At 35.8% G+C, this 27,924-nt stretch overlaps 1 protein-coding gene across 1 annotated transcript in view; it reads right to left on the bottom strand.

The window, feature by feature from the left end:
- Positions 1 to 5,422: 5,422 nt before the first annotated feature.
- LOC121728168 (O-acyltransferase like protein-like) overlaps positions 5,423 to 27,924 on the bottom strand; it is a 45,265-nt gene continuing 22,763 nt past the window's right edge. The window contains exons 6-13 of the mRNA XM_042116291.1: positions 22,375 to 22,462; positions 15,340 to 15,506; positions 14,535 to 14,720; positions 10,861 to 11,040; positions 8,808 to 8,958; positions 7,764 to 7,944; positions 6,940 to 7,082; positions 5,423 to 5,665 (exon numbers count right to left, since the gene is read on the bottom strand). Of these exons, the coding sequence (XP_041972225.1) occupies positions 5,465 to 5,665; positions 6,940 to 7,082; positions 7,764 to 7,944; positions 8,808 to 8,958; positions 10,861 to 11,040; positions 14,535 to 14,720; positions 15,340 to 15,506; positions 22,375 to 22,462 (1,297 nt within the window). The 3' untranslated portion in view covers positions 5,423 to 5,464. The remainder of the gene's footprint in view (positions 5,666 to 6,939; positions 7,083 to 7,763; positions 7,945 to 8,807; positions 8,959 to 10,860; positions 11,041 to 14,534; positions 14,721 to 15,339; positions 15,507 to 22,374; positions 22,463 to 27,924) is intronic.

Genomic DNA, 27,924 nt, shown 5'->3' with positions numbered 1-27,924 from the left:
TCTGACAAGTAAGATGATCCATGCGTCGGATGGGCATGTAAAAAGTCGGTCCTGCGCCTGATCTCTCGCCAGTCGTGTCGGTCTTCCGTCCCACTGGGTTATGAGAGTAAAGGAATAGAGAGTGCTCTTGTGTACTGCGCACACACTTGGGCACTATAAAATTACTCCTGCGTACCTGGTCTGGTTTCAATGAAACCGGCCACCGTCACCGAAACCGGTGTGGGGAGTATTATTATTATTATTATTATTATTACTATACCCCTAATATACTAAATTTGATCTTCTGTCTTTAAACTACTAATAAAACTTAGTGTCGCCTACGATTCACAATTATTCTTTACTACCACGTCGTGTCGTGGCAATCTACGACGAGTATTGTAAATAACTTCGTTGCGACATCGTAACGTGCCACGATACACGGCACGACGTCGCGTCGTAGAAATTCACGATGCGTTATTCAAAATTCAAAGAAATAACTGCGACAATTCACCCTGCATTGTATCGACGGCGTCGTGCCCGTGGCCCGTTACGATGTCGCGACGTAGTTTTTTACGATGCTCGTCGTAGATTCCCACGACGCGAAGTCGCATCGTGAAACGACGCCGCATCGTGGTACGACACGACGTCGTATCGTGTTTATGTGTCCCGGCCCTAATACCTAAGATACCCTACAGGTTTTCCTTGTTTGTAACGGTGTCATAGTCGCCCTCCAATCTCCATACACATCCGAGTGCGAGTGACGCAACACTTGCACTATGAATTAAGCAAATCCCATGTAAGTGACATCCTTAATCGAACCGTCGATAATCGATAAACTCTAGGCCTAAGCCAATCTATCTTCATCTTTAACACGTACCTCACAGAGCTCACTTTACCACAGCGTTTAGTACTTGCAATAAATCTTTAAGGTTTTCGTAGACTATAGTCTAGCTCAGCAAGCATTGTATATACTTTTGCCAAGTATAATACTGGGACTTATGAAGTCCTCTGCGTTAAATGACCGTGTTTTATACACGAGTGGGTTTAGTTCGCTGTTCAATTATTTTATGTAAATTTATTCTATTGTTTATTTAATCACAAAGTTCCGTTGCGATGTCTTACTCTAACCGAAAATAACAACCGCTTTTGCAGTTTAAAAATATATTATATCCACGTTTCCCCGTTTCATATCTTCACGTATTTTAGAGAGTAAGTATAAGAAGTAATCTAATCCAGGAATTTCTAAAACTTTAGCTCGAGCTCCAGTTTTAGAAATACAAAGTTGAATATATTGTGGACTATCTTATCTGCATCTATGAGCTGACGTAGAAAGAGTAGTTCTTGCTAAAGTTTTAAAAGGTATTTTTATTTAGTAATCTAGAAACTAGCTAGACATGATCCTAATAACCTCCATGCACCATAGCGTGGGGTATGGAAACTTAGTGTCAAAGACATAAAGATTATTTTCGCGGGAATAGGTGAAGTTACTCTATATAGACTTGGTGATGTATTTTTGGGACAACTAGCTTAAGCTATACTTAAAAGGTGATCATCTTTTAACAACGTGGGAGAGCCATGCTTCGGCACGAATGGGCCGGCTCGACCGGAGAAATACCACGTTCTCACAGAAAATAATAAATCCAGTGTTACCGGCGTAAAACAAGCAAGCGCTGTTTTACGCCAGTAACACTGGATTTATTTGCATCCGCCCGAACGCGCGGTTTAGCCCCATATATAATATCCAGCCTAAATGGGTCCTGAAGGCTGAAGTCTGCCAAATGAAATCTAATATGACGACCGGCGACGGACGGACGGCTAGGGCCTAGACAAGTGGCAAGCGATTATCGTAAACACCAACAAAATGTATGGGATTTGACATTTATATTCGCTAGCGAAGCGATGACTTTTGTCAAATCGCATACATTTTGTTGGCGTTTATGATAATCACTCGCTACTTGTCTAGTAGGGCAGCCCTAGATAAGCAACCGGTGTATCTAGACAATAATATTTAAAAAATATTATGTTGGAGGCAGCCTAAAAACTTATACATGCTCAAACATACTCTTATCTAGCAAGATCTAGATCGGTTGATCTCGCTAATTAGATATTTTCACTTGAACGAGTGTTGTGATTGGATGGGAAGAGTTTGTCGTTTGCCTCAGATACCAGAACCCATTTCCTGTGCAATTTCCACGTCGTTTACAAACCTCATATACATGGGCAATATTTATCGAAAGATTTGCTAAAATGAAATGCTTTTCACATTTAGAATCTAACCCTTTGATACAGCAATAACTTCATTAGTCCCGGATTGAGTGTTATTAGGTTTACGTTATAGAGTATACTTGTAAAATGTATCGACCCTATAAAGCGTACTGGCTCCTAATATTGACAAATTTAATTTTACTACGAAACGTGTGTAGTGTACATATCGCCCATGACTATTAACAATGTCGGATGTGCGAAATCGTCATTTTCGTTTTATTTCATAAAATATGTCCTTATAACCAAGGCTATCATGAGCTGAAAAGAAAAAATCTATATTATGCGTAGTTTCTGAAATAGCCACATTAAAAATGTCGTATATTACTAAGATAGCCCGCTAATAATGTCGGATAGTCACTACCTACGTTATGTTAAGCGCACGATGTGCCACATCCGACTATGTTAACGGAGGGAATGGATGTCGCTCTGTCACTTGTTTTTTTGCTACCGTAGTTATATTTTTTTACTTTTCGACGCCATTTTCAATGTCTAAAAGATCAGCACGGCCAATTAAAACTTGGTGCTCAACGAAATGAAGAAAAATATAGTAAAAGGCAAAAAATGCTGATGGTAATATTATGTCCAAAGCTAACGCTAGTGCGGAAAATGGTATTTACTATTCTTTATAATATTTTTAAATATTTTTAACAGTATAGCTTATGTTTTATTGCTTTAGTTTTGCTTATGAGATGAATTCTTAACTTCATCAACATTAATTTATCGTAGGTAACTTAAAATTGTAAGGTGTACCACATCCAACGTTCTTAACCGGTTTTTGCAATGTGTAAAATGTCGGTAGTACCACATACGACATTTTTAATCGGTTTAATAAATGGTTAAATTGTCGGTAGTGCCACTTCCGACATTGTTATGTGGATTTATAAATTGATAAAATGTCGGTAGTACTAAATCATAATCATTTCATTTACTTTTCTTATTGATTAAATGGGGCTTGTAGTTTGTACCATATCTGTCGTTGCTTACCGACTTTTAAGAAATTTCAGAAGGCTTTAAAATGGGTAATTTTTGTGCGAAAATTAGGTTTTTGTTGGCACATGTCATACATAATGAATTAATATAATTTTTTATTTATGAATCGTATTTTTCATGGTTTTGCGATTTGGTGACTAGTAGCCTTGCGGCTACTAAGTAAGCCAGATTTTCTTGGCATTTTGCTATTAAGCAGGTAGGCAACAAACATAAAGATTTACTCAAATTATGTAAAAGTGACATAATTCCCAAAAATAATATCTAAAATGCTATTTAAAATACCACAATGGATCAGAGAAAATCTCGGATGAAGGAGACTGCTTTTGAATAATTAATCTTATAAATACTAATCTAAATTTTTCATGTAAACAAAGGCTGTGGTGGTACGTAAGTGTCCTAAAATGTAGAAATTATTAAGAACTACTTGACTCCGCGAACTTCGTTTCATGGGCCTGCAAAACAGTCAGTCCTTCGTAAGTACTTTCTGTATTCCCCACACATTTAGGCACTATCATCTCTCCAGCATATTTGGAAGATCTAGATGAGATCGATAGCCGGTCGTTCGACTTGCAAATATAATATTTTCCATTATACATTCGTGGTAGCCGCCGCCGCGCGCCGTTGCCGCGTCGGCGCGGGCGCCTTTTTTTGAGCTTTAATCAAACTGTCCTTACTTCTAAAATATTTGGCCCATGGTAATAATTTAAAGGACAATTCTATTTTTCACATTATTCCAATTAATATTTTGATATTTATGTAGGTAAGGATTAATAACGAATATGTAAAAAAGTCACGCTAGAAGGAGATGATTTGAAGTAAATTTTTTAATGAAATTAATGGTTATTATTCGTTAACCATAAAAGATAGACATAAGCTGACCTGGGCTTTTTTGTAGATAATGATGAGTACTATAAACATGTACAACATTATTTTGATGTATCATCAGTATTTTTCGTAGCGGAAGCGAAAAAATAAAATTTTGGGCAATTTTTTACCACTTTGGGTTATATTTTTGCTATTTTCGGTAGGATCCCTAATATTTTTCAGAATAATACATAGCCTGTGTTCTTTGCAAATGATGTACCTTTCCAAAAGTAAAAGAATTTTTAAAATTAGTTCAGTAGTTATTGAGCCCATTTAATACAAACAAACATACGAATAAAACAAACTTTTTCTCTTTATAATTAATATATATTTTTTCTTTTTTTATTTTGTTTAGTTAATTTAAGTTATGCTATCAAAAAGTCAACAAAATAGTGTTGGTAATAATTTTTAATTTCAATGTTTTAAGTAAGTTTCATTTCGGATGAAAATTTGATTTTCCGAATTATTTAAATCATAAGAAATGTTTTGTATTTTCATACGTACATTGATTTTACGTTTTATTTGACAGAAGTCCATAAAAACATTTTTTTTCTTTAAACTGTTGTCGTTTTTGTTGGTTATTTCTACATGCGACATATTTTTAAATTAACAGTTATTACTTAACAATGACGTAAATGCCACTTCCGACAAGCAATCATCGATTTTCTACAAGCAACAATGTCGGTTCTGGCACTTCCGACAAATCAGCATTACTCGTACCCCGTTAAAAAGGTCAGAAGTGACTTTTCTCATATTTAGGCATAAAATACGAGATACTCATAATAACATATCAAACGTAAATAACTTTTATAGTATAACCCTGAACTTTCATGATCCTACTTGAAATAAGTAAAAAGTTTTTAGACTTTGAATCGCTCTCCTGTAAAGTTGTCGTTTTTCACATCCGACATTGTTAATAGTCATGGGCGATATCTTATATCTTTAAACGAGCAATTCTTGTATATATGTATAATATATATAATTTGAATCTCGGAATCGGCTCCAACGATTTTCATGAAAATTTAGTATATAGGGGGTTTCGGGGGCGATAAATTGATCTAGCTAGGAATCATTTATAGAAAATGTCATTTTATTCGTGTTTTATCGAATACCGAGCTAAACTTGGTCAAATAGCTAGTAATATTTAAACGTTCTACCCTAACCTAATAGAAATCACGATTATAACGCCTGATTTAATATTGCTAGCGCCGCGAAGATTACATCAAGCAACTTGCTATATTATTTCTTCATAATATTTTGTTGGAAGACGAAAATGAGCAAATTCTTTAACTGGGTAAATGAAACGCAATTAGTGGATAGCCTAAGATAACATATTTATAATACAAGTTTAGGATTACAATATAGCCTAGATATGGGTAGATACGGTTGATACTGAAACGCTGGAGATCCCTGGTTTTACTTTCGTACTCTTCTCTTCTCTGTCCCTCTTCTGGACTTTAGCGCCGAAGAAGATCTTCTGTATCTGGCAAGCTGGCGCTTCGACGAACAGGTGGAGAGGGAGTGACCACAAGTAAGTGGTACACACTATACCAGCGAACAACATTATCTGAAAAGAGAGAACGGCTTAGTAAAAGTCATCATCATCCGCCTATCCCCGTCCACTAATAAACGTAAGCCTCCCAATGAGTACCAATCATCTCGATCTAGGGCAGCCCACACCTAACCGCTGCCTATCATCTTCTTCAAATCCTACGCTACGTTTTCTTAATCGTTGTCTTCACTCCAACACTTGTCTGCTCCATCGACAGTAACAATATTATTCGTATTCATAAATTCTTTGGAATATTGTAATTCTGATTACAAGAAGTTGAAATGAAAAAGTGTCTTCGCTAAAATAAAGTCCGAAACTTTCTAAAACTAAAAATAGGATTTTCACACTCTGTTCCGATCAAGTTCCAATTTATGAAAAAAAGCCTTATTCTTTTCCTCCGGAAATCTTTTTCATTAAATTCCTCGATCCAAAAGGAAATACAAAAACGAATGTATTCAAATGTTCTCAAATCGAGTTCGGAATCGAATCTTGGATTAAAAACAACCTCGCGGGAGGAACTCGATTTACATTCGATTTCAAATAACCATGAGATTTGGACGTAATGGTTATATCACGAGTAATTTTATCAACGGATGTACAGGAATTTGGGTGGAATTTATGTATTTTATCAGCGTTTATGGAGTGAGAAGATTGTTACGAAATGAAGACTTCAATAGGCAGTTACGAAATAAAGAATTTAATAGGTTAGATGTGTTATATTGCGTTTAAGATTCAGTTTACATCAAGATTCAAGACGTAGTAAAATGTTTTGATAGCAACTTTATTATTTCATACATATAAAACACAAATACAGTGCTTATATTACCACAAACAAACATAGAACAAACCTATAAAACGTAAAAAATAGTCAGTCTCGAGTCGTCGGAGTGAAAACAATAGCTCAACGGCAAACATACGCGTGAATTCCTACGCAAAATTAATAACAGTAAGTCGCCAATTTAACAATTTCACAACTTTTTTGACAGATTCTCCATACTTCATCTGTCAAGTTAAGTGGTAGATAGTCTATTAGCTTTGTCCACACTGTGCCTTTTCTGTTCGTCAAGGGCATGCGTTATAACTTATAGCGCAGTCAACAGCGAACGTGAGGCATGCCCGCGACGCATGCGTATCCAAAAAACAAAAATGACGATGATTGAATGTGCCAAAACGAAAGTTGAATGAAAGAAGATGACGAAAATTGAAGACATAGTGTATAGTGTGGACATAGCTATTCGGCACTTATCAGGAACTAGTGGAACAGGCCCTAAAAGAAATAAAAAACTTACAGCAGTATAGTCCGTTGCATAGAACGAACGTCTCATCTGTCCGCCGTAAGTTCTGAGGATGGTCGCGTGCAGCAACATGGCGCAGTACGACAGCCTGCCCAGCGGCTGTAGGGGACCCCATTCCACGGAGCCGACGTATATCCCTGAATAAATCATGTTCTAGATTCATGTCTTATCTTAAATTTTCAATACAAAAGGATAACAGTCAGTTTTTTTAACAGTAATGAAGGAACCTATAGGTACGCTTATACGGGCAACTAAAATTGCTCAATTTCAGACCATTATCTACTATGACGTCACGACTACATCAAGCAATTTGCGGCAACAAGCAGTAATATTGCGCAATACAATTGCCTGGAATTTCCAAGCCCATCGGATATACGTCAATTCGTAACGCTGACATTGAGCGATATGAAATATCTGGAGCAACTAGAAGCATATATCGCCGAAATAATTGCCGCAATTATTTGTTGAAGTTGCTCCATATTGCTCCACAAAAAATTGCTCCAGATCGGTCCATTCGTGTCGCCGAGCAATTATTGCCGCAATTATTGCTCGTGTAAGCGCATCTTTACATTTAAATAAAATGTAGTTTTTGTGTTTTCCATTTAAACAGATAGTAATAAAATCTGTGCCTCATAATTTCAATAAAACTTTTAAAGGGTTTAGTTTTACATTCAGACGTGCACGTTTTCTGCGCGTACCAGGTTTCTGCGGAATTGTATGAAAATAAGCTTTATTTAATAAGCATAGAACCTTTAACTGCTTTAGTTATTATATACTAATATTATGTATCAAACACTGTATGTAAAAAAAATACTTACTGTTGCATTTATAGAAGCATCCAATGATGAAGATGCATATGCATAGCGCAAAGAAATTCTGATTCAATGCGTTAAAAACGGCGGATTCCAAGACTGAGGCTTCTCTGTGATGCAGGTCAGTACCCATGAAGACGGTACCAAATGCGATCGGAATGGACACCAGATAAACGATTTTGAAGAGCTGTAACAAAAAATGTTGAATTTTTTTACTCTTACTTTAAACACACGGGAAATTTCATACGAACTTCAATACCCGCCTCCCTTTCAGAAAAAAAAGAATTCTTGTTTATTATAATTTTAGGTTATCTACCTATCATAAAATATCTCGAATTTGAACACCAAAGCGAGAAAACAAGTAAATATGGCATAACTTTTAGATTTGAGAGATTATAATAATAATTTTAACAGTTGTGAAAATGCTACTGTTATTATAAAAATATGATATTTTGTACTTATATAATTTCATTTCTACAAATACTTAATATTATAGGTATAAACTCTGATATCATGAAATATTTTGTTTTGTATAACCAAAGCTTTCAAAACTTTGTAGAGCCAAATAAACATGTACCATCGAAGAAAATTTATAGGCAGCTGGCGTATCTACGTTTTTAGGTCCGCCATCTATTTATCGATTTGTTGATAAATAGGCATAATGATATTATTATTTTTTATTGTTCCAGTGGTTTGGAGCGTGACTCTTGGCTCGGAAGTCGTGGGTTCGATTCCCGCGGTGGAAACGGACTGGTTGACAAGCAACATGATCCAGGGATCATGTTGCTTGTCAAGCAGCCCTTTGACGCAGGCGTCAAAGGGGCATGTAAAAAGTCGGCCTTGTGCCTTATCTCTCGCCAGTCGTGTCGGTCGTCTGTCCCACTGGGTTATGGGAGTAAAAGAATAGAGAGTGTACTTGTGTACTGCGCACACACTTGAGCACTATAACATCACTCCTGGGTAACTGGCTTGGTTTCAATGAAACGGGTCAGCGTCACCGTAACCGGTGTGGGATCAATTTGTCTTGTACCAAAGAATCAGTCAACTTACCCATGAATCAGCTAAATCCCACTTCTTAGTTTGGGCTCTGTGGTAGAACCAGGCTGTCAGAACTCCCAGGTGGTAGCCGGCCCAGTTGCCTTGCGCTGACACGTACGCGTGATAAAACGTGTCGTTGTATCCGAAAATGTCTCTTATGGACCTAAAAATAGACGTCATTTCGTAATTTTAACGATTCCTGTGACTTTTCAGTCTAAAACTCTTATTTTAAAAATTATTGAAAAATATGGGAAATATTATTAGTTATTTTTCAAAAGTGGTCTTAAGAACTTCCGGCTTATTTAATAGTGTGTAAAACAACAAAAAAAGTGTAATGGTTCATCTAACACCAAAAAAATCCTTCATTATGAAAGAGGAAGAAAAAAAAGAAATAACTTTATAGAGGATATTGAAACAAGCGTTTTAAAAAAAAATACTTAAATATTTTTTATATAAAGCACGAAAGCTATTTTATAATTTGAAAATAAAAATATTATATAGCCAACGAGCCGAGCTTAGAACCTTCTTTTTTGAAGTCGTTTAAAATTATTTACAGTAAATCGTAGGTGTAGAATGTTCAAAGGATTTCCCTTAAAACCTGTGATCTGATAGCTTCAACTTTACTACTTAGCATCCGTGTGGTTTCAAACGGATTAAGCTAGTTAGAATAATTAAACTTGTTATGAAAGTTGGATTTGGGAAGTACTGATTCCTCTCATATTAGGAATAATTTTATTATACTATTATAATATTTTCGTGACCTTTTGTTGGCACATGATTAGTTTATATTTATAGAAGGAATCATACGAAAACTTGTGATTGGAGAAAATATTATATTGAGAGATTAAGGTGACGCCGCGCGCCGCGTTCAACTAAAGAACCGTGTTGGATATGTTTTAGATTGCTTGTTCTATGAGAGGCCGGGCCGGCCTCTCATAGAAAAGCCCAATAATAAAGCTTCATGTTTCTAACTCAAGAAATAACGGACTTTCATTCACACTTTCAACCCCTATTTCAGCCCCTTGGGGTAGAATTTCCAGAAACGCTTAAACACGTATCCATTAATATTTAATCATTAGCCTAAAAATAAAGTTTCATGTTTCTAACTCAAGAAATAACGGACTTTCATTCACACTTTCAACCCCTATTTCACCCACTTGGGGGTAGAATTTCCAGAAACGCTTAAACACGTATCCATTAATATTTAATCATTAGCCTAAAAATAAAGTTTCATGTTTCTAACTCAAGAAATAACTGACTTTCATTCTCACTTTCATTCTCACTTTCAACCCCAATTTCACCCCCTTGGAGGTAGAATTTCCAAAAACGCTCAAATACGTATTCATTCATTTTTAATCCGTAGTTCAAAAAGAAAGTTTCATGTTCCTAACTTAAGCAATGACGGACTTTCATTCAGACTTTCAACCCGTATTTCACCCCCTTCGGGGTAAAATTTTCAAAATTCCTTCCTTAGTGGGTGTCTACTTAATAAAACAACCCTACCTACCAAATTTCGTGACTGTAACTTTAACAGTTTTTGCTCAGCGATGATGAATCAGTCAGTCAGTCAGTCAGGACATGTAATTTTATAAGTATATATAATTTATATATATATATATATAGATAGCCACCGAGGCGTGTACTAGAGCTTCCAATCAGTCCCCCGTTTAATATGTAAATTTGGCAAAGGGTATGGTAATTCAATTAACAATATGACGAAACTATGTCATAGAATTAACCCAACGACTTTAATAGCAATACAATAAATTTTGCTCAAATAATGCGACACAAAAAAATATGTTTAGTCGTCGTAAATTGTTAGTTTTATTTAAAAAAAAAACATACAATTAAGTATATTTCTAGTGGTTATAAATTGTATATTAATAAAGGTTACCCTATGTGACCTGACTATGACATAGAAATAATGGTGTAAATTACAATGAAATATAGTAACACTCCATTGTATGTAACAATTTCATAAAAATGTTTAATTTACGCAACAATTCAGTCAAAAATAAACAAATTCCCATCACTGTATTTCATAAAAATAGAAGAATTTACTCACTCCGGGAATATGCTCACTCTAATGGGCAGCAGGTTCATGAGGTAGCTCTGCAGGAACGGAATAATCAGACTGACCACCATGACGACGGACAGGACAGGGACACCTGATCTTGGCCACTTCCAGATGACCAGCATAATGATGAGAGTCACGAAGAAAAGCTGCGTGTCAGTTCCCAAGTACCTGCAATCGAACAAGATAATAAATAAATGAAAAAAAAATCTAAAGTTCTCTATGCTCCTATATTATAGATTTGTAGAGTTTTATAACAGTCAAACAACATAATAAATAAATAAATGAAATATAATCTACGGTGCTCTATAATATAATAGGAGCATATAGATTTGTAGAGTTTTATAACAGTCAAACAACATAATAAATAAATAAATGAAATATAATCTACAGTGCTCTATAATATAATAGGAGCATATAGATTTGTAGAGTTTTATATCTGTCAAACAAGATAATAAATAAATAAATGAAAAAAAACTACAGTGCTCTGTAGGGGAATATAGATTTGTAGAGTTTTAAGACTGTCAAATTAGAGTAGTGTATTATTATTATTTAAACGAAGACATTAGTACGAATCTAATATATCATGCCTGTAAAGTAAAAGGCAGATAAATATTTTCAATGACGTTTCGTAAGATCTAAGTCACTAGTCTGCACGTAACTTCTAATTTTCATGTCGTTTCTTTAGAATCTCCTATCAAGGTACCCACATAAGTACATACCCATCTAATTCAACTTAATAGTTTTAACGTGAATAGGTTACAGACGGACAAACACTTTTCATATTAGCATCATATTAGCATGTATTAAAATTACATAAGGAAAAAGAAGAGGGTCAAATTCATGCGAACCTAAATATGTGATACACACTTTCGCATTTGTAATATTAATAAAAACGTTCGCATGAATTTGAATATTGAACCAAAAACGTCGTCATTATGCCATAATATTAGGCTTTTATGGAACATTAATTTCGTTATTATTGCTCTGACAAAGCCATCATCCTTTATGTCATAATTGGTTAGAACCTTCGATTGTTAAGTTACTCTGTCGAAATCATAAAGTTAATATACCTAGCGGAATAGAGAAACAAAGGCCTGAGCAAGAGAGATGTTGCTATCAGTAACACTGGGTGGTAAAAAGAGACGTGTGATACATGACAGCAGCACTCTTTTTTTGACGTTCAGTCGGCACGTGCCGCACGTTGACAATTTAATCTCATAGAAATCAAGTTCAATCATGCTTGTGTATGTTTCCAACCAATTTCAGTTTCGTTTGACAGCTCGAGATTGATGCTCTATTCCGCTAGGTATCTTTATGGTCGAAATTCATCACCGAAGTGCCTTAATGTAATATCGGTAGTTCAAATGTGGTTACACAAGTAAATGCACAGTAATGTCATATTATTAGAACCGTCTTCAACCTTGCAAGAGGTTCAATTAAATAAATAAGAGATGTGTAGTCTACTCAATATGTACTTAACGACGCATGAAGTACACACAGTTTTCAGAAGACTGGAAGCATATTATGAAACGTCCCGTGTCCAGTTTTTCATATATCGATAATTTCGAGTCAGTATAATTCTTTCATATTTTATAATTCACGGTACTTAATTTTTGCTCACGGTTCACAAATAAAAATGTTTAAGCTTGAAGAGGTGACAGACAGACACACTATCGCATTTATAATATTAGTGTGGATATAACCCATTAACAATCTGAAGGTCTGTCTCACGACGATACGTTCATAAAGTGTATTTATCATAAGAACCTATTTGGATAAAAAATATATTTAATTTATTTTACTTTATTTAACAAAACAGGTAGACCTTATTATAAGTAATTTGGGAGTTACCTATCCACAAATCACGCTTCGAAAAAACAACACTTTCGAGGCCTAATTTCCTAAGAAATATTGTGCCATATTAATAACTAGACACCCGCAACTCTGTTGCACCAAAACTCGTTTATCGCGATGGAACCGTACATTTTTCCGGGATAAAAGTATCCTATGTCCTTTCCCGGGACTCAAAGTATCTCCATACCAAATTTCAGCAAAATCGGTTCAGCGGTTTGGGCGTGAACAGGTAACAGACAGACAGACAGACAGACGGACAGACAGACAGACAGACATACTTTCACATTTATAATATTAGTATGGAAGTATGGATTGAAAGATCGCTCCGTGAACATAAAGCACCACCACAGAATTACTTCGAAAATTTATCGACTTTACGTCAGATGTAATTATAACGCCACTAGGCTGTGGAAACATGGAACGTGGAAAACACGACCTTGATGAAAGTGTTGTAATGAATTGCGAGAGACACCATAAGTTTTATTTCGCGGTGGTGTTTAATGATGAACTCTACAAGGGCAGGGTGTTGCAAAGCCAAATAACTTCTAATTAACTCTACCTTTTAATTTATCTCTCAATCTACGCAATTTTACGTGGAAGAGCCATGCTTCGGCACGAATGGGCCGGCTCGACCGGAGAAATACCACGTTCTCACAGAAAACCGGCGTGAAACAGCGCTTGCGCTGTGTTTCGCCGAGTGAGTAAGTTTACCGGAGGCCCAATCCCCTACCCTATTCCCTTCCCTACCCTCCCCTATTCCCTTCCCTTCCCTTCCCTTCCGTATTACCCTATTCCCTCTTAAAAGGCCGGCAACGCATCTGCAGCTCTTCTGATGCTGCGAGTGTCCATGGGCGACGGAAGTTGCTTTCCATCAGGTGACCCGTTTGCTCGTTTGCCCCCTTATTTCATAAAAAAAATCTACTTGTTTTTACTTTGACCTCAATATTGACAAACGTATTTACTCGGCCAATAGACGGTCTGTTGTGTAAGTTTGATACATGGTAAATGTAACTAAAATACAAGATAGTCCACCTTTTACCTACTTTGTAAATACTTTTATTGCTCAGTCCCACTGTACTAGTTCAAAGTTAACCCTGGGTAAATATTATGTTCGTAGTAGTTATCACAAAAAGCTACAGATTTTTGTGATACATAAAGCTCGGATTATCACAACTGGCTCAGAAAGCTAGTTTATTATAATTTTAAATCAATCAATCCAAACATCATAAGAAACCATTTACTATAGCAATCGTTTATAAATGTTCCAACTAAGAATAATGTCTCCAAACGTAACATAGGAAGAAATAAATCATTTTCGGGTTCCCATTTTTCATATTATTATAATTTGAAGGTCGAGGTCAGAAGTATCTCAGCCTATTCATTAGTGACTTGAACAAGCCTCGTTTTTGCGAACAAAAACCTTAATGAGATTACACAGTACATTCAGTCCGGATGCTCTTAGAAATGCAACATCTTTGCTTCCAGTTTGTGAATTATTTATTTCATTCGACTTGAATAAGGAAGAATAAACTAGAAATGCTTTAACAGTGTAAATAATGTGATCAGAGCTTGCTATTCTTAATCGGGTTTAATAAAAAAAGATGGAGTTTAACAAATAATAAAAAATACAGGGATTTTAATACTTTGATCTTCTTAACGAACTTTTTTAGATATAAGCTGGTTCGAAGAGGTTAAATAATATACTGCAGTCATTCATCAACTCATATGAAATACCTACCAAATGAGCCGGGCGGCGCTTCTAATCAACCTAACAATCTACTCTTCTCTGAATACATAAAAATACTTACCAAGCCTGTGGCAAGCAGAGGTGCTCGAAGGGGAACAAGTTGGGCATCAGTATAACCAGTTGCCACCAGTTGCTCCTGCACATATCCTTCTCCCTCTTCACCACGGCGTCCCACATGGGCCCAGATCCCATATGGGGAACCCAGGTCATAGCCAGACCCATCACTACCAGCACTGGTGGAATCAGCCTGAAAAATGTGTTAAATCATTTCACTGTATAAAATGTTATTATATATTTGGTCTTTCGATGTATGACATTAGTTGCACTATAATTTCTTGAAGAATGTAGAAATTCATGTTTTACAGTATTATAAGAATGATTCTTCCATTGTTTCCACAATTTTTATTATACGCGTTTTTCACTGAGTTTTATTACTGTGTTTTTAGAACTGGCTTTTTGGTGCGAACATTTTTTCCACTTGTTTACACGAATTTGAATGGATAAACGATTGAAATAAAACATGCAGTGGATTTTTGAATAAACATGAGGAAATTGATTTTAACACGCCATAAAAATTGTTGAATTTTTGATTTACACACTGGTCGTTTGTCCACCGCCGTCATCTCCGGGACGTCTCCAACAAAAAAATTAATAAAATGCCACTTTATGACCTTTCATTTTCTACCGTCATTGGTCTAGCGACCCATGCCGCCGCTGCTTTGAAACGGCGTAGACCAAAATGAAACCTATAGCCTAGGTCATAAAGTGGCATTACATTTTTTGGTGGAGACGTCCAGGAGATGGCAGCGGTCAGACGACTTTTCGAACCCTTTGTCGAAACAACCGCCGTCTTATATATGATTTACCTTAACCATCTATTGACAATGGCCATAGGGACTGTCTTCAAGGAGAACTGATGGGTCTCAGCGTATACAATCATCTTGTAGGCCATCAAGAACCCACCCATCACGAAGAAGATTTGCACGATGATCCTCGCATTGAAAAGCAATGACTTGAAAAAATCATCGTATGACTGAAAGTAAAGAAAACCAATAAGCAACGGAACACTAGCGGATATATTTCAATACTTAAAATATTTTCTTCCTTTAGTTTTTTTTCAGGTGCAGGTACATAATAGCACAAGCCAAGACTGACGTGGTGTGAAGCATCCATAGATTTTATAATTATTCTCTTTTTCCTAACTATTCTTTCATAGAATTGAGAAAGAAGAACAGAACAACAACGCTAACCCCTTAAACCACACCATGACAAAAATGATATCAATACGCCAATTTTCTTACTTAAAGTTAAACCAGGTTGTTTTACGTCGAGGTCCCAATAAATAAAATAACGAGCGAAATATAATTCATTACGACATGAAATAAACATTTAATATCTCGAACTAAAAGCGCTCTGTCTTTCCATTCTGTAAATTCCTTAGATCAAACCAATATTGATAGAAGGAGTTGTAAACAATTGTAAATTATGCTGTTCTTCCATAAATAGATTTAAAGAACTCTCTGCAAAAGCTTTTAGAATAATGTATTGTATCTGCGAATAATAAATACTAGAGAAGAGTAACGGAGTCAAGGAATGGTTCCACAAATCAGAATATGAACACCTAGGTGTACATTAATTCGTGGAACTTTCGTACTTTTAGTTGGTTGTCAAATTCGGGTCAGTCAGACAATGATTTTCATTACATAAGCAGAGTAGACAGAATGATAGAGTATGCCGACTTAGAACTGATGTTGAAATTTTTAAATTTGACGTATTATGACGAAAATCGTCGCTAGGGTTGTTAACTTGTCACCTACGAATTCAAAACTATGACACATTCGCTGGACGTGTTCCTCTTTGGTCGTATTGTTGTTTATGTTTTGGCACATGCGATTAAAATTGACAGAATCTAATTTTGAAATCTTTATTTTAAATATTTAAAAATAAATTATATCAGCCAGCGCGAGGCACATTCCGTTCATAATCCTAGTGAAACCCGACGAATTTGACAGATATTGAAACCTGTCCGTCTCTTTGCAGTCGAACTACTGGTCGTTATGTCTATTGTGACATAAGCCACGTGTCTATTTCAAATAGACATATTATCGTGACACATGACAACTATATCGTGACATATGACAGCAGTTTGACACGATATATCTGACGGCTACATCGCGGCATCGTGGCGGCACCAGGGTGGCAAATAGAATTTTAACAACTCTCATTGTATGTTACGAGTAGTTACCGTTAAACTGTGTATTGTTATTTCGATGTTTTGTGTTCATTTTATTTCCAACCAGAATATTGTTTTACTGTCAGAATACTAAATTATTCATGTGGATGCTAAATATCTGGGATCGACAGGGTAATAGTGTCTAGACATACGTTATTGCGGAATCAACCTTATTGCGTTTAGGACCGGAAAATGTTGCAAATGCAGCGCATTGCATGGACTATTCTAATAGGGCTGGCAATAGGGCCATTTGTATCTAATCTAAATATCTATAAAACTCAAAGGTGACTGACTGACATGGTGATCTATCAACGCCCAGCCCAAACCACTGGACCGATCGGGCTGAAATTTGGCATGCAGGTAGATGATATGACGTAGGCATCCGCAAAGAAATAATATCATATATAATCAATTCTACCTCCAAGGGGTTATAATAGGGGATGAAAGTTTGTATGTAATAACTAATAATACTGCTTAATGCGAGCGAAGCCGCGGGCAAAAGCTCGTTATGTATATATAACTCAAAGGTGACTGACTGACAGTGATCTATCAACACACAGCCCCAATCACTGGATGAATCGGACTGAAATTTTGGCATGCATGTAGATGTTATGACGTAACTCGTAAGCATCCGCTAAGAAAGGATGTTGATGAATTCCCCCAAGGGGTTAAAATAGGGGATGAAAGTTTGTATGAAACTTTGTCAATTTTAAACCGATCGGGCTCAGACTTTGCATGCATAAAGCTACTATGACGTAGGCATCCCCTGAGAAAGCATTTTGATAAATTCCACCCCAAAGGAGAAAAAATAGAGGATGAAAGATTGTATATAACAATACTTTAACGAGAGCGAAGCCGCGGGCAAAAGCTAGTAAAATATATTTTATTACATCCTTGAGCGGTAACCCTAGTTTCCACAAACAACCACAAGTTTATTGTGTATTGTATGTGAGAAGACTTGGATGCCTAAGGTTTTGAGTTTGGAATTTCGTAACAATTACCTACCCCGGTCCCCGGCCACAATATTGTCAATGAAACCGCATTATTGCTTTCAATCACTTTTTAGTCTCCAAATGATTATGCTGTATCCGAACCAGTAATTAGTTTTATTATAAATTGGAGCTATCGATATAATGGCACTAATTAGTAATAAACCAATTATTATGTGAGAATATAATAAAGTGATACAACACAAATCTTCGTAATGTAGTACGTAGTATGAATGGCTACTTAATTATGTAGATAACGTAGACATAACATTTTACACGTGTCAAAATATATTTAATTAACACTACAGTACACGCGTGGACTACCATGGACCATGGTAGACCAGGGTCACTTTTTCAGCAATATTTTTTGAGTCAAGCGTTCTAGAAACTTATCCTAGTTTAGGAGTACTGAGGTTAGACAAAACCTCAGTAACTCCTGTGACCGCACAGTTGATCGAAATAAAAGTTATTTAGCATCAAAAACGCTGGACTACCAAAGTAGTCCGCGCGAGTATTGGTGTACTAAATTCAGCCATTGTTTTTGATTAAATATTTTATGCATTAATACTAAATACACTTATGATAAATCGATTACAAATACTAAAATTTGATTTTTTAATAAGAATATAATATAATGACCTATATAGATTGACGTCCTAACCATACTATTATGACTCACCACACACATAGGAAATCTCACCTAATTGCAAAAAAATAATTTAAAAATTGATAAAAATTAGATATTTAACTTGTGTTCAGTATTTAATCATATACGAGTACTATTTTGTAGTTTTTACAATGTAAACTTAGCGCCATCAGTGCCAAATTTCTAATTTCCTCGTCAGGCTTTTTATGTAAATTTTGAGTTGGAAAATTGTTATCTATGTTGGCTGATGTAACTAAATAACCGATCAAAAGTCATACATGTGACAAATATTGACCAGTTTTGTAAACCCTAGTCTAGGAGTCACACTTGTATGAAAATGTGCTAGTCCGGTGACTTCTGAAGTTTAGGGTCGTTTATTCTTAGAAAAAAATAATCAACATATAAAAATAATTGAGTATATAAATAGAAGAGATAACTCATGAGTGTTTTATGTAGAACAGTTCAGGATTTTTAAGAATCCAACACGATTTAGCCCCTCCAATAAGACGTATGGGGTTGGTCAACGCTGCATATTAGCCCAGATTTGATCGCCAAAAAAATTGTGCTAGATTTGTCATTTCTGGCCTTATTTTGACTTGTAAGTAGGATTGAATCTTGAATAACATAAAACAAACAAAAATCTAACTTATTTTAGGTTCACGAAAGGTGATGAAATCAAACATGTGTATTACATGTTTGATTTCATCGGTACGATTTTTGTCACATTTTCATAGAAATTCATAAATTTGTTGATTTTTTAGTAATTCAATAATTACTAAAATAGTTTTTAGTTATAAAAGTAAGTTAATTAATTACATTTTGGATTTTATATGTCATTTTAATAAAAAAAAAATTATGAAAACAATTAAGATTTTTAGATGGCCTACCATGCTAGGCCACGCGAGTACTCGAGTAAAAAAAGGGGCGCGTGTGCTGCAGTGTTAAGTAGCAGCTATTAACACGAGTTTGAATCTAAAATAGTAATTACGATCATAAACATAATAAAACGGAAGCTTACTAGTGTCAAAATAATAATAATATTAATTAGCGTCGATTGTGAAATGTGCATAGTTACTAAGTATAGACAACAACTAAATCATGCAGAAGGTAATAATAGTCTAATCCATTATAGCAAAACGTGGAAAGGCCTTTATAAGTCTTTTAGTGGGCTCTCCATTATGGACAACATTAACACGCTTCCCCAGCAAATCTTATTTTGCCCCAATTTATATTGTAATTAACGTTGCTCTTAAAACACTCTTTATAATAAAATCATGAAACTCCATTCAAACGTGGTTTAAAATAATATCTAAGCTTCTTATAATATCACTAGCTATTTGACCTAGCTTAGCTCGGTCAAAACACGAATAAAATGATATTTTATAAAAATGATTCCTAGCTAGATCAATTTATCGCCCCCGAAACCACAAAATTTCATGAAAATCGTTGGAGCCGATTCCGAGATTCACATTATATATAATATACAAGAATTGCTCATTTAAAGAAATAACAAGCATACTACACAGTTATACTGTGTAGCATGTTGTATGCTATTGCTTCGTAGTATTAAACAGTCATCATGTTGCTATTTACAAAATAATATGATTAATTTTACAAATACGTAAATGAAACAAAAGTCAGCATAATATCTTGGTTTGAGTAACTTCGTAACTCAGTGACAGTAGACCTTTAATCGTGTTGGTGTAGCCCCACCATTATTGCAAAATGTGAAGGGCTCGTTAGCAGGTGCGCCAAGTTGCTGCGAAGCGAATTGTGGATATTACAAGCGTTTATCAAAATATTATAATAACATCTGGTAAACGTTGTTCTAATATGCGGTTTTTTTATCTTCACCTACATAGAGATAATTAGCTACAAACACCGCGAAACGAGACTTTCATCGTCAAACTGAATTCGACTTTTTAAAATTGAATTGAATTAAAGGGGTATGAAGATTTTTCTATGGAGCCTGGCCGACCTACTGTCCGCCATTGTGTTTTTCCGCGTCCGCGAATATTTTTTTCAAAAATGCTTAGCTAACATCAATACAAACAAAAATTTTGGACAAAACCGCGTAAAGTGTCACACAAGCTATCCATTTTTGAAAAAAATGTTCATGAACGCGAAAAAATACAATTGCGGACAGTACGAGTAGGTCGGCCAAAATCTTCATACCCCTTTTGTATTGTTTTTAATTTTAACTACGAGAAAACTCTTAATTCCTTCACGTTACACGATATTATCTTCTTTTTTTTTTCTTTTTTTTAAGTCGCTTTTTAACAGCTAAGGTCATTAGCGACTACAGTAATGTTTACATTTATATACTTTCATACATATTTAAATATTAAATATAATAAAGCATAATAATATTAAAGTGCTGATCATAATTTCAAAATGTTCTATTTCAAAAATACTCAGGATATACATGAGAAAGGCTTTACTTTAAAATTTTAAAGACAGCAAATACCTGCAAACACTTTTTCCATTAAAATAATATCAAAACCTCTCTATTTATTCAAGCCTCCAAACCAAAATCAACTCTATCTCAAGTCTTAACATAAACAAAGAAAATTGTTTTGTTTACAAATTAACAAATTCACCGATACCTATTATAGGGGAGAGAGAATTATCAGAACAAGCAAATTGAACGAAGATATTTCATTGAATCGTTACGTTTCTACTTAATTTGTTTCCGATATTAATTAAGAATAATTAATGGCGTCCATTGAGATTTTACGGCAAAATTCAGGAACTTAATAGCATTTAAAGCCTTATTTCTCAATGTGGATCCGCTGTCTACACAAAAGATTATCAGAGGAAATTGTACTGACTTTAAATCCAATATTCCGTGCATTCACTGTCAGTTTCTTGTTTAGATTATATCCATACTAATATTGTTATAGCTGTCTGTCTGTTACCTTACATTTTGATGAGTTATGAGTATACTTTAAGTTTTGTGAAAGCGCTGACAATAGTTACTATTCCATAAGACTTAATAAGAAGTTGGGTTTCTAAATTAATAATAATAATATCTATAGACGCTTCACACCACGTCAGTCTGGCCCCGTGGTAAGTAGGTACCTACCTGAGGACTTGTGTTACGGGTACCAGACAACGGAAATATATTTAATACTTTTAAATACTATACATATATTTAAGATTTTTATTAGATGATACACATATTTAATACACATCCATGACCCAGGAACTTTGAAAACTTTTTGTTGCGTCGGCGGGATTCGAACCCGATTTCGATTCGAAACTGAGCCACAAAGGTCGTCTAGTAAATTAATGGTGTTGAAATTTTAAGAGATAAGTAAATATTCTTCATAACCATAAAGGGATACTTACAGCAGACTGTGAGTCACGAGTCGTGACTCACGACTCACTGAGATTTAATTGTTAATTCATTATGAACTAAATGTCGACGCCCGCAAATCTGTTGCGCCAAAATTCGTTTAACGCGCGGCAACATTTCATTTTTCCAACATACATTTTAAACCAAATTTCAGTAAAATGGGTTCAGCGGTTTGGGCGTGAAGAGGTAACAGACAGACAGACAGATAGATATTATACACTTTTGCATTTATAATTTATAACATTAGTAGATAGGGATGGATAATGGATATGGTATGGATATTTTAATCTCATAAAATTCAGTCCCACTCTTTAGTATATTAAAATTAAGTCACGAAAATATGTTTGTATGCGCTGCTGTTAGAGTAAAACCTAGACCAGGGGTCGGCAAGTAATTTTAGGGTGGGGTCCGGATACTGTGGGAAAATTTTAACGAGGTCCATGAAAAAACGCTTTTGTCCTACGTAGCTTAAAAATATTATTTTAATTAATAAAGGTATACGTATACCTTATCTATGCATTAATTGATACTTGGTTTAAAATACATTACAATATTTCGCGGTCCGAGATTCGACCTTTCGCGGTCCGCAGACGGACCGCGGTCCGCCTGTTGCCTACCGCTGGCCTAGACTCTAGCGAGAGTGAGGTTTCATGGTGAATAGAACGTTCAACTTACGTGCTCAATGAATTCTGGATTCGCAGTGTAGCCGTAGCCGATGAAAATCATCGAGTGTAGTCCAAGGATCATCACCATCGTGTAGAACCTGCGTAACAATACCAAATTTAGCAAGGTTACAATATAGATCCTAGATTATATTGATCCTTGTTTTTTTTTTTATTTTTTTTTATTGAAAGGTTCACAAACTGGCTGTATCACTAGAACAATTTTATAAAATAATATAGTATGTTAGTAGAACTGAGTGTACAACCTTCTACAGTGAACACAGCATGCAATATAAATTACGCTCTTACAAAAAATATTTTAAGAAGTTTTTGGTAGGTAAACACAATATTATGGAATTTAACAGTAACATAAAAAGAAACACGAAAACGGTTACAAGTTACAATTGACAATAATAATACAAATAAAGTGGTCACAATAATTTAGGAGACATGAAATGGTGTTTAATCGATTTGATCGATGCATTGAATATATCAAGTTCATGGCAGACATTGTTATATGCATAGCAAAGACGATAGAGTGGCGAGTGTTGACCGTAATTAGTTTGGTGCACAGGTAAGTTGAAGGTTTTTATGTTGCATAGTCGACTTCCGGGGCGCGGTACGCGGATTAGCATTTTTTCGAGTAGCTCAGTGCTTTCCATCTTTCCAGTAAAAATTTTCTGTAGACTAACAATATCGGCTATCTTACGTCTATCTGCGAGTGAAATTACTTTGTAATAATGAAGTCTAGAGTCGTATGTGATGAGATTATTGCAACGGTTGTTCGCGTAGGTGAGGTGGTAAATAAATGTTTTTTGGAGTCTTTCAATTCTATTCATGTGAACAGCATAGATAGGGTTCCAGACTGGGCTACAGTATTCCAACAAGGGGATTTCAGGGTCTCTAAAAGTCTTAGTTTGTCTGGTGACAAAACCAGCCAGCCTTCCCCCTTTCTTAATAATATGGTCAATGTGATGACGGAAGTCTAAATCCAAGATAACACCAAGATCGCGAACGATCGTTACCTCACTAATCGGTGTGCTGTTGATTGCATAAACAACATGACAGTTGTCGTTGTTTCTTTTCCGAGTAAATTTCATGTAAAAACATTTTGAAGGATTGAGTATCATTTTATTAGCAACACACCAGACGCTTAGTGAGTTAAGATCTTCCTGTAAGTGTGCGATATCATTCGTGGACCGTATTATTCTATAGATTTTTAAATCATCTGCAAACATTTTGAATGTGGAAGTTAATACAGAACAAAGGTCGTTAATAAAAACGAGGAAAAACAGAGGCCCGAGGTGTGAACCTTGCGGGACACATGACGGTACCTTTTTGATCGGAGACTTGAAGCCACGAACAATAACTAGCGTGTGCGGTTTTTTAAGTACTATTCGCACCATCTCAACAGTGAGCCGCAAATTCCTGCGAGACCCAGTTTTAGTATGAGGAGATCGTGATCCACCGTGTCGAATGCCTTGGAGAAGTCAGTGTATACAGCGTGAACTTCGTTACTATTTTCGACTGCTTCTACAATGTCGTTAACATAGCCAAGAAGGTTTGACACAGTTGATCTTCCTGGCAAGAAGCCGTGCTGCTGTGAATTGATGTGTGGTTTAAGGTGATGAAGTAGTGTCTTTTGGATCATAGACTCGAACAGTTTTCCCATTGCGGACAAAATAGATATAGGTCTGTAGTTGGTAACATTGCTCAGATCCCCTTTTTTGAAGATGGGAATAATGTGGGCAGTCCTCCATTTTGTAGGAAAAATGCCATTCTCGAGAGATTTGTTAAAAATTATGTGTAACGGTGTAGCCAGCTGTGAAGCACAGGTCCGGAGGAAGATAGGCGGGATGGCATCGGGACCTGGCCCTTTATTTGTGTTGATTTGTTTTAGAGATTTTAATATCTCGTCTTTGGATAAATAACAGCTACTTAATGATGTTTGCGCATTGTTTGAGCTTGTTATACTAGATGCGCACGTAGTAGAGATTGCACTCGTCCTATTGTTGTATATGGAATAAAAGTAGTTGGAAAAAGCCTCACTAATTTGCTGTCCGCCATGTGCCTTAACGTTGTCTAAAAACATATCGTCGGGAATTTCGTGACTGTTGGATCTGAAAGATTTAACAAACGTCCAGAAGTACTTCGGGTCCTCTTTAATAAGCAGTTTGGCATTCGATTTGAATGTAGAAAGACAATCCGCCAATAGTTTGTCGCATCGGCTACGCATTAGTTGGTAAGTGATAAGGTCTCTTTTGTTATTATATTTTTTAAATCGTTTGTGAAATTTAGCTTTCTCCTTCAAACAATGAATAAGCGGTCGACTGAACCAGCAGGGGTAGCTGTTTCCTCCTCTCGAAGTGAGCGGTGTGAACTTTGCAATAATGGGAGTTAAAATATTGTAGAAAATATCTACAGTCGTGTCTACCGAAAAGTGCGGCTTGAGATTGTCCTTCCAGTCAATTTTATCTAGCTCTTCAGATATGGCGACGTAATTGGCTTTAGAAAAGTTAAGAAAAGTTACCCTTTTGGTTTTTATTTTATTGGAAGACTGTACATGGACATTGATTGTTAAAGCTGTGTTAACTAAAGGATTGACGCAAGCTTCAACAGTGAAGAAGTCAGCATTATTTGTCAAAATCAAGAATTCGACCGTGTACGTTGGCTAAAGAATTAACTTGCTGAAGGTTATTAAACCAAAGAGCATCCGTAAAGACACTCTTGACTGCGGAGTTAGTGCATTCCGGAGAAAGGTAATTACTGTTCGATTCTGCTTTCCATGTTATGCTAGGCAAATAAATTGTTTAAAATAAAAATACACGTATTTTTTCTTTTAAAATCACTTAGTACTAAAATGTTAAGAAATAGCTTCCGAAAGTTATCCTAAAGACACCACAATAATGGACACTACGTGTCGCCCGCGCGTGACGTGCCCCCGCGCGCGCGCCTCCCCCCGCGTCACCCCCGCTCATATCCACCGCCGCGAAGTGACCGTTCTGCAACTATTTTAAATGGGATAAATATTTAATCAGAGACCAGACACACAGTTTAATTGCAGCCTGTATAAGGTTTAACAATATTATACATTTTAATTTTGCGTCAAGTCACTTAGAATGTATTCACTTTTTAAGATATCTAGCCTAAAATACAAAGAACAATACAACGTCATTTCCAATTACTCGAACCAGAACGTAGCAAACAATACAAATTCACAATAATATTGGCTAGTGTATTCAAATTTCAAGAGGGGCAAAATTTAACTTAATTTGATTTTTCATATCGCAGCTTCAATTTTGTTTGTTTGCCTTCGATACGATTACTGATATGATATTATTATACTCGTGACCATAGATATATTATTCAATAGATAATATCTACAATCTACATATTTATTTGTAAATAATATAATTTTGACATAAAATAGAGCCCATGTGACATGTCCATTTCCAAGATTATACGTGGGAGAGCCATGCTTCGGCACGAATGGGCCGGCTCGACCGGATAAATACCACGTTCTCACAGAAAACCGGCGTGAAACAGCGCTTGCGCTGTGTTTCGCCGAGTGAGTGAGTTTACCGGAGGCCCAATCCCCTACCCTATTCTCTTTCCTACCCTCCCCTATTCCCTTCCCTTCCCTACCCTCCCCTATTACCCTATTCCCTCTTAAAAGGCCGGCAACGCACCTGCTGCTCTTCTGATGCGGCGAGTGTCCATGGACAACGGAAGTTTCTTTCCATCAGGTGACCCGTTTGCTCGTTTGCCCCCTTCATTAAAAAAGCTGGATAGGCTTTCCACAACTTTTTTGACAGATTCTCCATACTCTATCTGTCAAGTTAAGTGATGGATAGCCTATCCGGCACTTAAGTGGTGAAACAGGCCCTTAACGTTTCATTAACATAGTAGGATCAAGTTACTGATATTATTAATCATGTAAATGGACATATCTCTAATTTACATGGAATCCCATAAATTCAATTCGGTTCTAACCTGGTGATAATGGTTAATTCTATTTCACGTTAATTTCATTACGCAAATCTGTCGTACCGTATTCGGAATTCGGAATTTAACTTGATAGTGTTAAGTGATGTATATTTGACATAATGTTAATGGAGATAATAGTACATAAAGGCGACTGGAACTGTCTATAATAGTATAAAGGATATTATACTACGAATAATAAGAACTAAGGAAACGTGACTCCCATACTTGAATTTGGTTCTTTTTCGCACACTAAAATATCACAATAGCTACGCAACTGTAACATTCAAATATAGGAAATAAAGTCCTTGTTACTTGAATAAAAACACAAAATTGTGTACCGAATACATGCATAAAGTATGCATGTATTCGGGTGACATTTTGTATACTCACGGACAAAATTTTTGACACAGTTACTCTCCTTTAGTTTTTATTATTCGTAGATATTATAAATTACTGAAATGTTTTCGCGCTAGACACCAGCACCAGCATAGAGAGTAAACAAAAAGTTTGGTTCTACGTTTGACGACGTTTCCTTCGATATTCTGAAATTACTGCATCAGATTTTGGTCGAATTATTTGCTGTATCTGCTTGTAGCGCCCTCTGCGCACCTTTACGCAGGTGCGGTCGCAGCCTGAAGTTTTGGAGGGGGTAACTCACTCACTAGACACTACACTAAAAATGTATCGTTGTTATAGGATAACTAAAAATTTCCTTTTATTATTTGGCAAGATTTTGATGTTTATTATTTTTCACATGTCCCCGACTGTAAGTTTACGCCGACCACACGCGCACTGTGGGCGCTAATAGCCCGGGATGCGAGATATTATAGGATACAGATAACTCTTAGCTATTTGCGATCAGCGATTACATTTCATAACGCCGATGGTCAGAGAGTGGTATTAAGAACATAAGTCAACGCATCGAACTCTACAAAGGGTGTTAAAATTGAGGAAATTAGGCTGTACAATATTTAACTTTAAAGAAAATCACCATTTGTATGGAGTGGAGGCGACTAGGGAGATGATGCGTGAAAAGTGATTAATTTTAACCACAACGATGTCACTGATAAATAATTAATAATTAAATATTTGACATAAATATTAAACACACACATGTTCGAAACGTACAAACAGTGCCAAAGGCAAACTATTTACAATTTCTGAATAAATCAGAAAATTAAATAAATAAATAATAATTCAAAATTGTTACAGTTATTTTGGGTAACTTTGAATTGCGGTTTAATTTTGAACAATATAATAATGTACTGTTCAAAGTTAAACTGCAATTCAAAGTTACCCAAATTGAGCGTATTTCATAGTTGCTAATAATAAAATTAAACTTTTCATTGATAAAAATGCTGCAACAATTATACGTATGAGGTTTATCGATAAAAATAACACCTAAGTGTAGGAAGCGAACCAAGTGAACCCCGAAGTAATTCCTCAGTCAAAAAAAACTTTATAGCATGGTAAAGTTAGTAAGTATAAGTTAAGTGAATCTTTTACTTCAACATCGTGTTCGCAATATCTTTCGCAAATCTGAATTGTTTAGGTTTCAGCTTTCGCAAAATAACTC

This window comes from Aricia agestis, chromosome 6 (genome assembly GCF_905147365.1).
Source record: "Aricia agestis chromosome 6, ilAriAges1.1, whole genome shotgun sequence".
In the NCBI taxonomy this organism is placed as follows: domain Eukaryota; kingdom Metazoa; phylum Arthropoda; class Insecta; order Lepidoptera; family Lycaenidae; genus Aricia; species Aricia agestis.
Note: the sequence above shows the minus strand (reverse complement) of the source record. Positions and strands in the feature narration are given on the sequence as shown.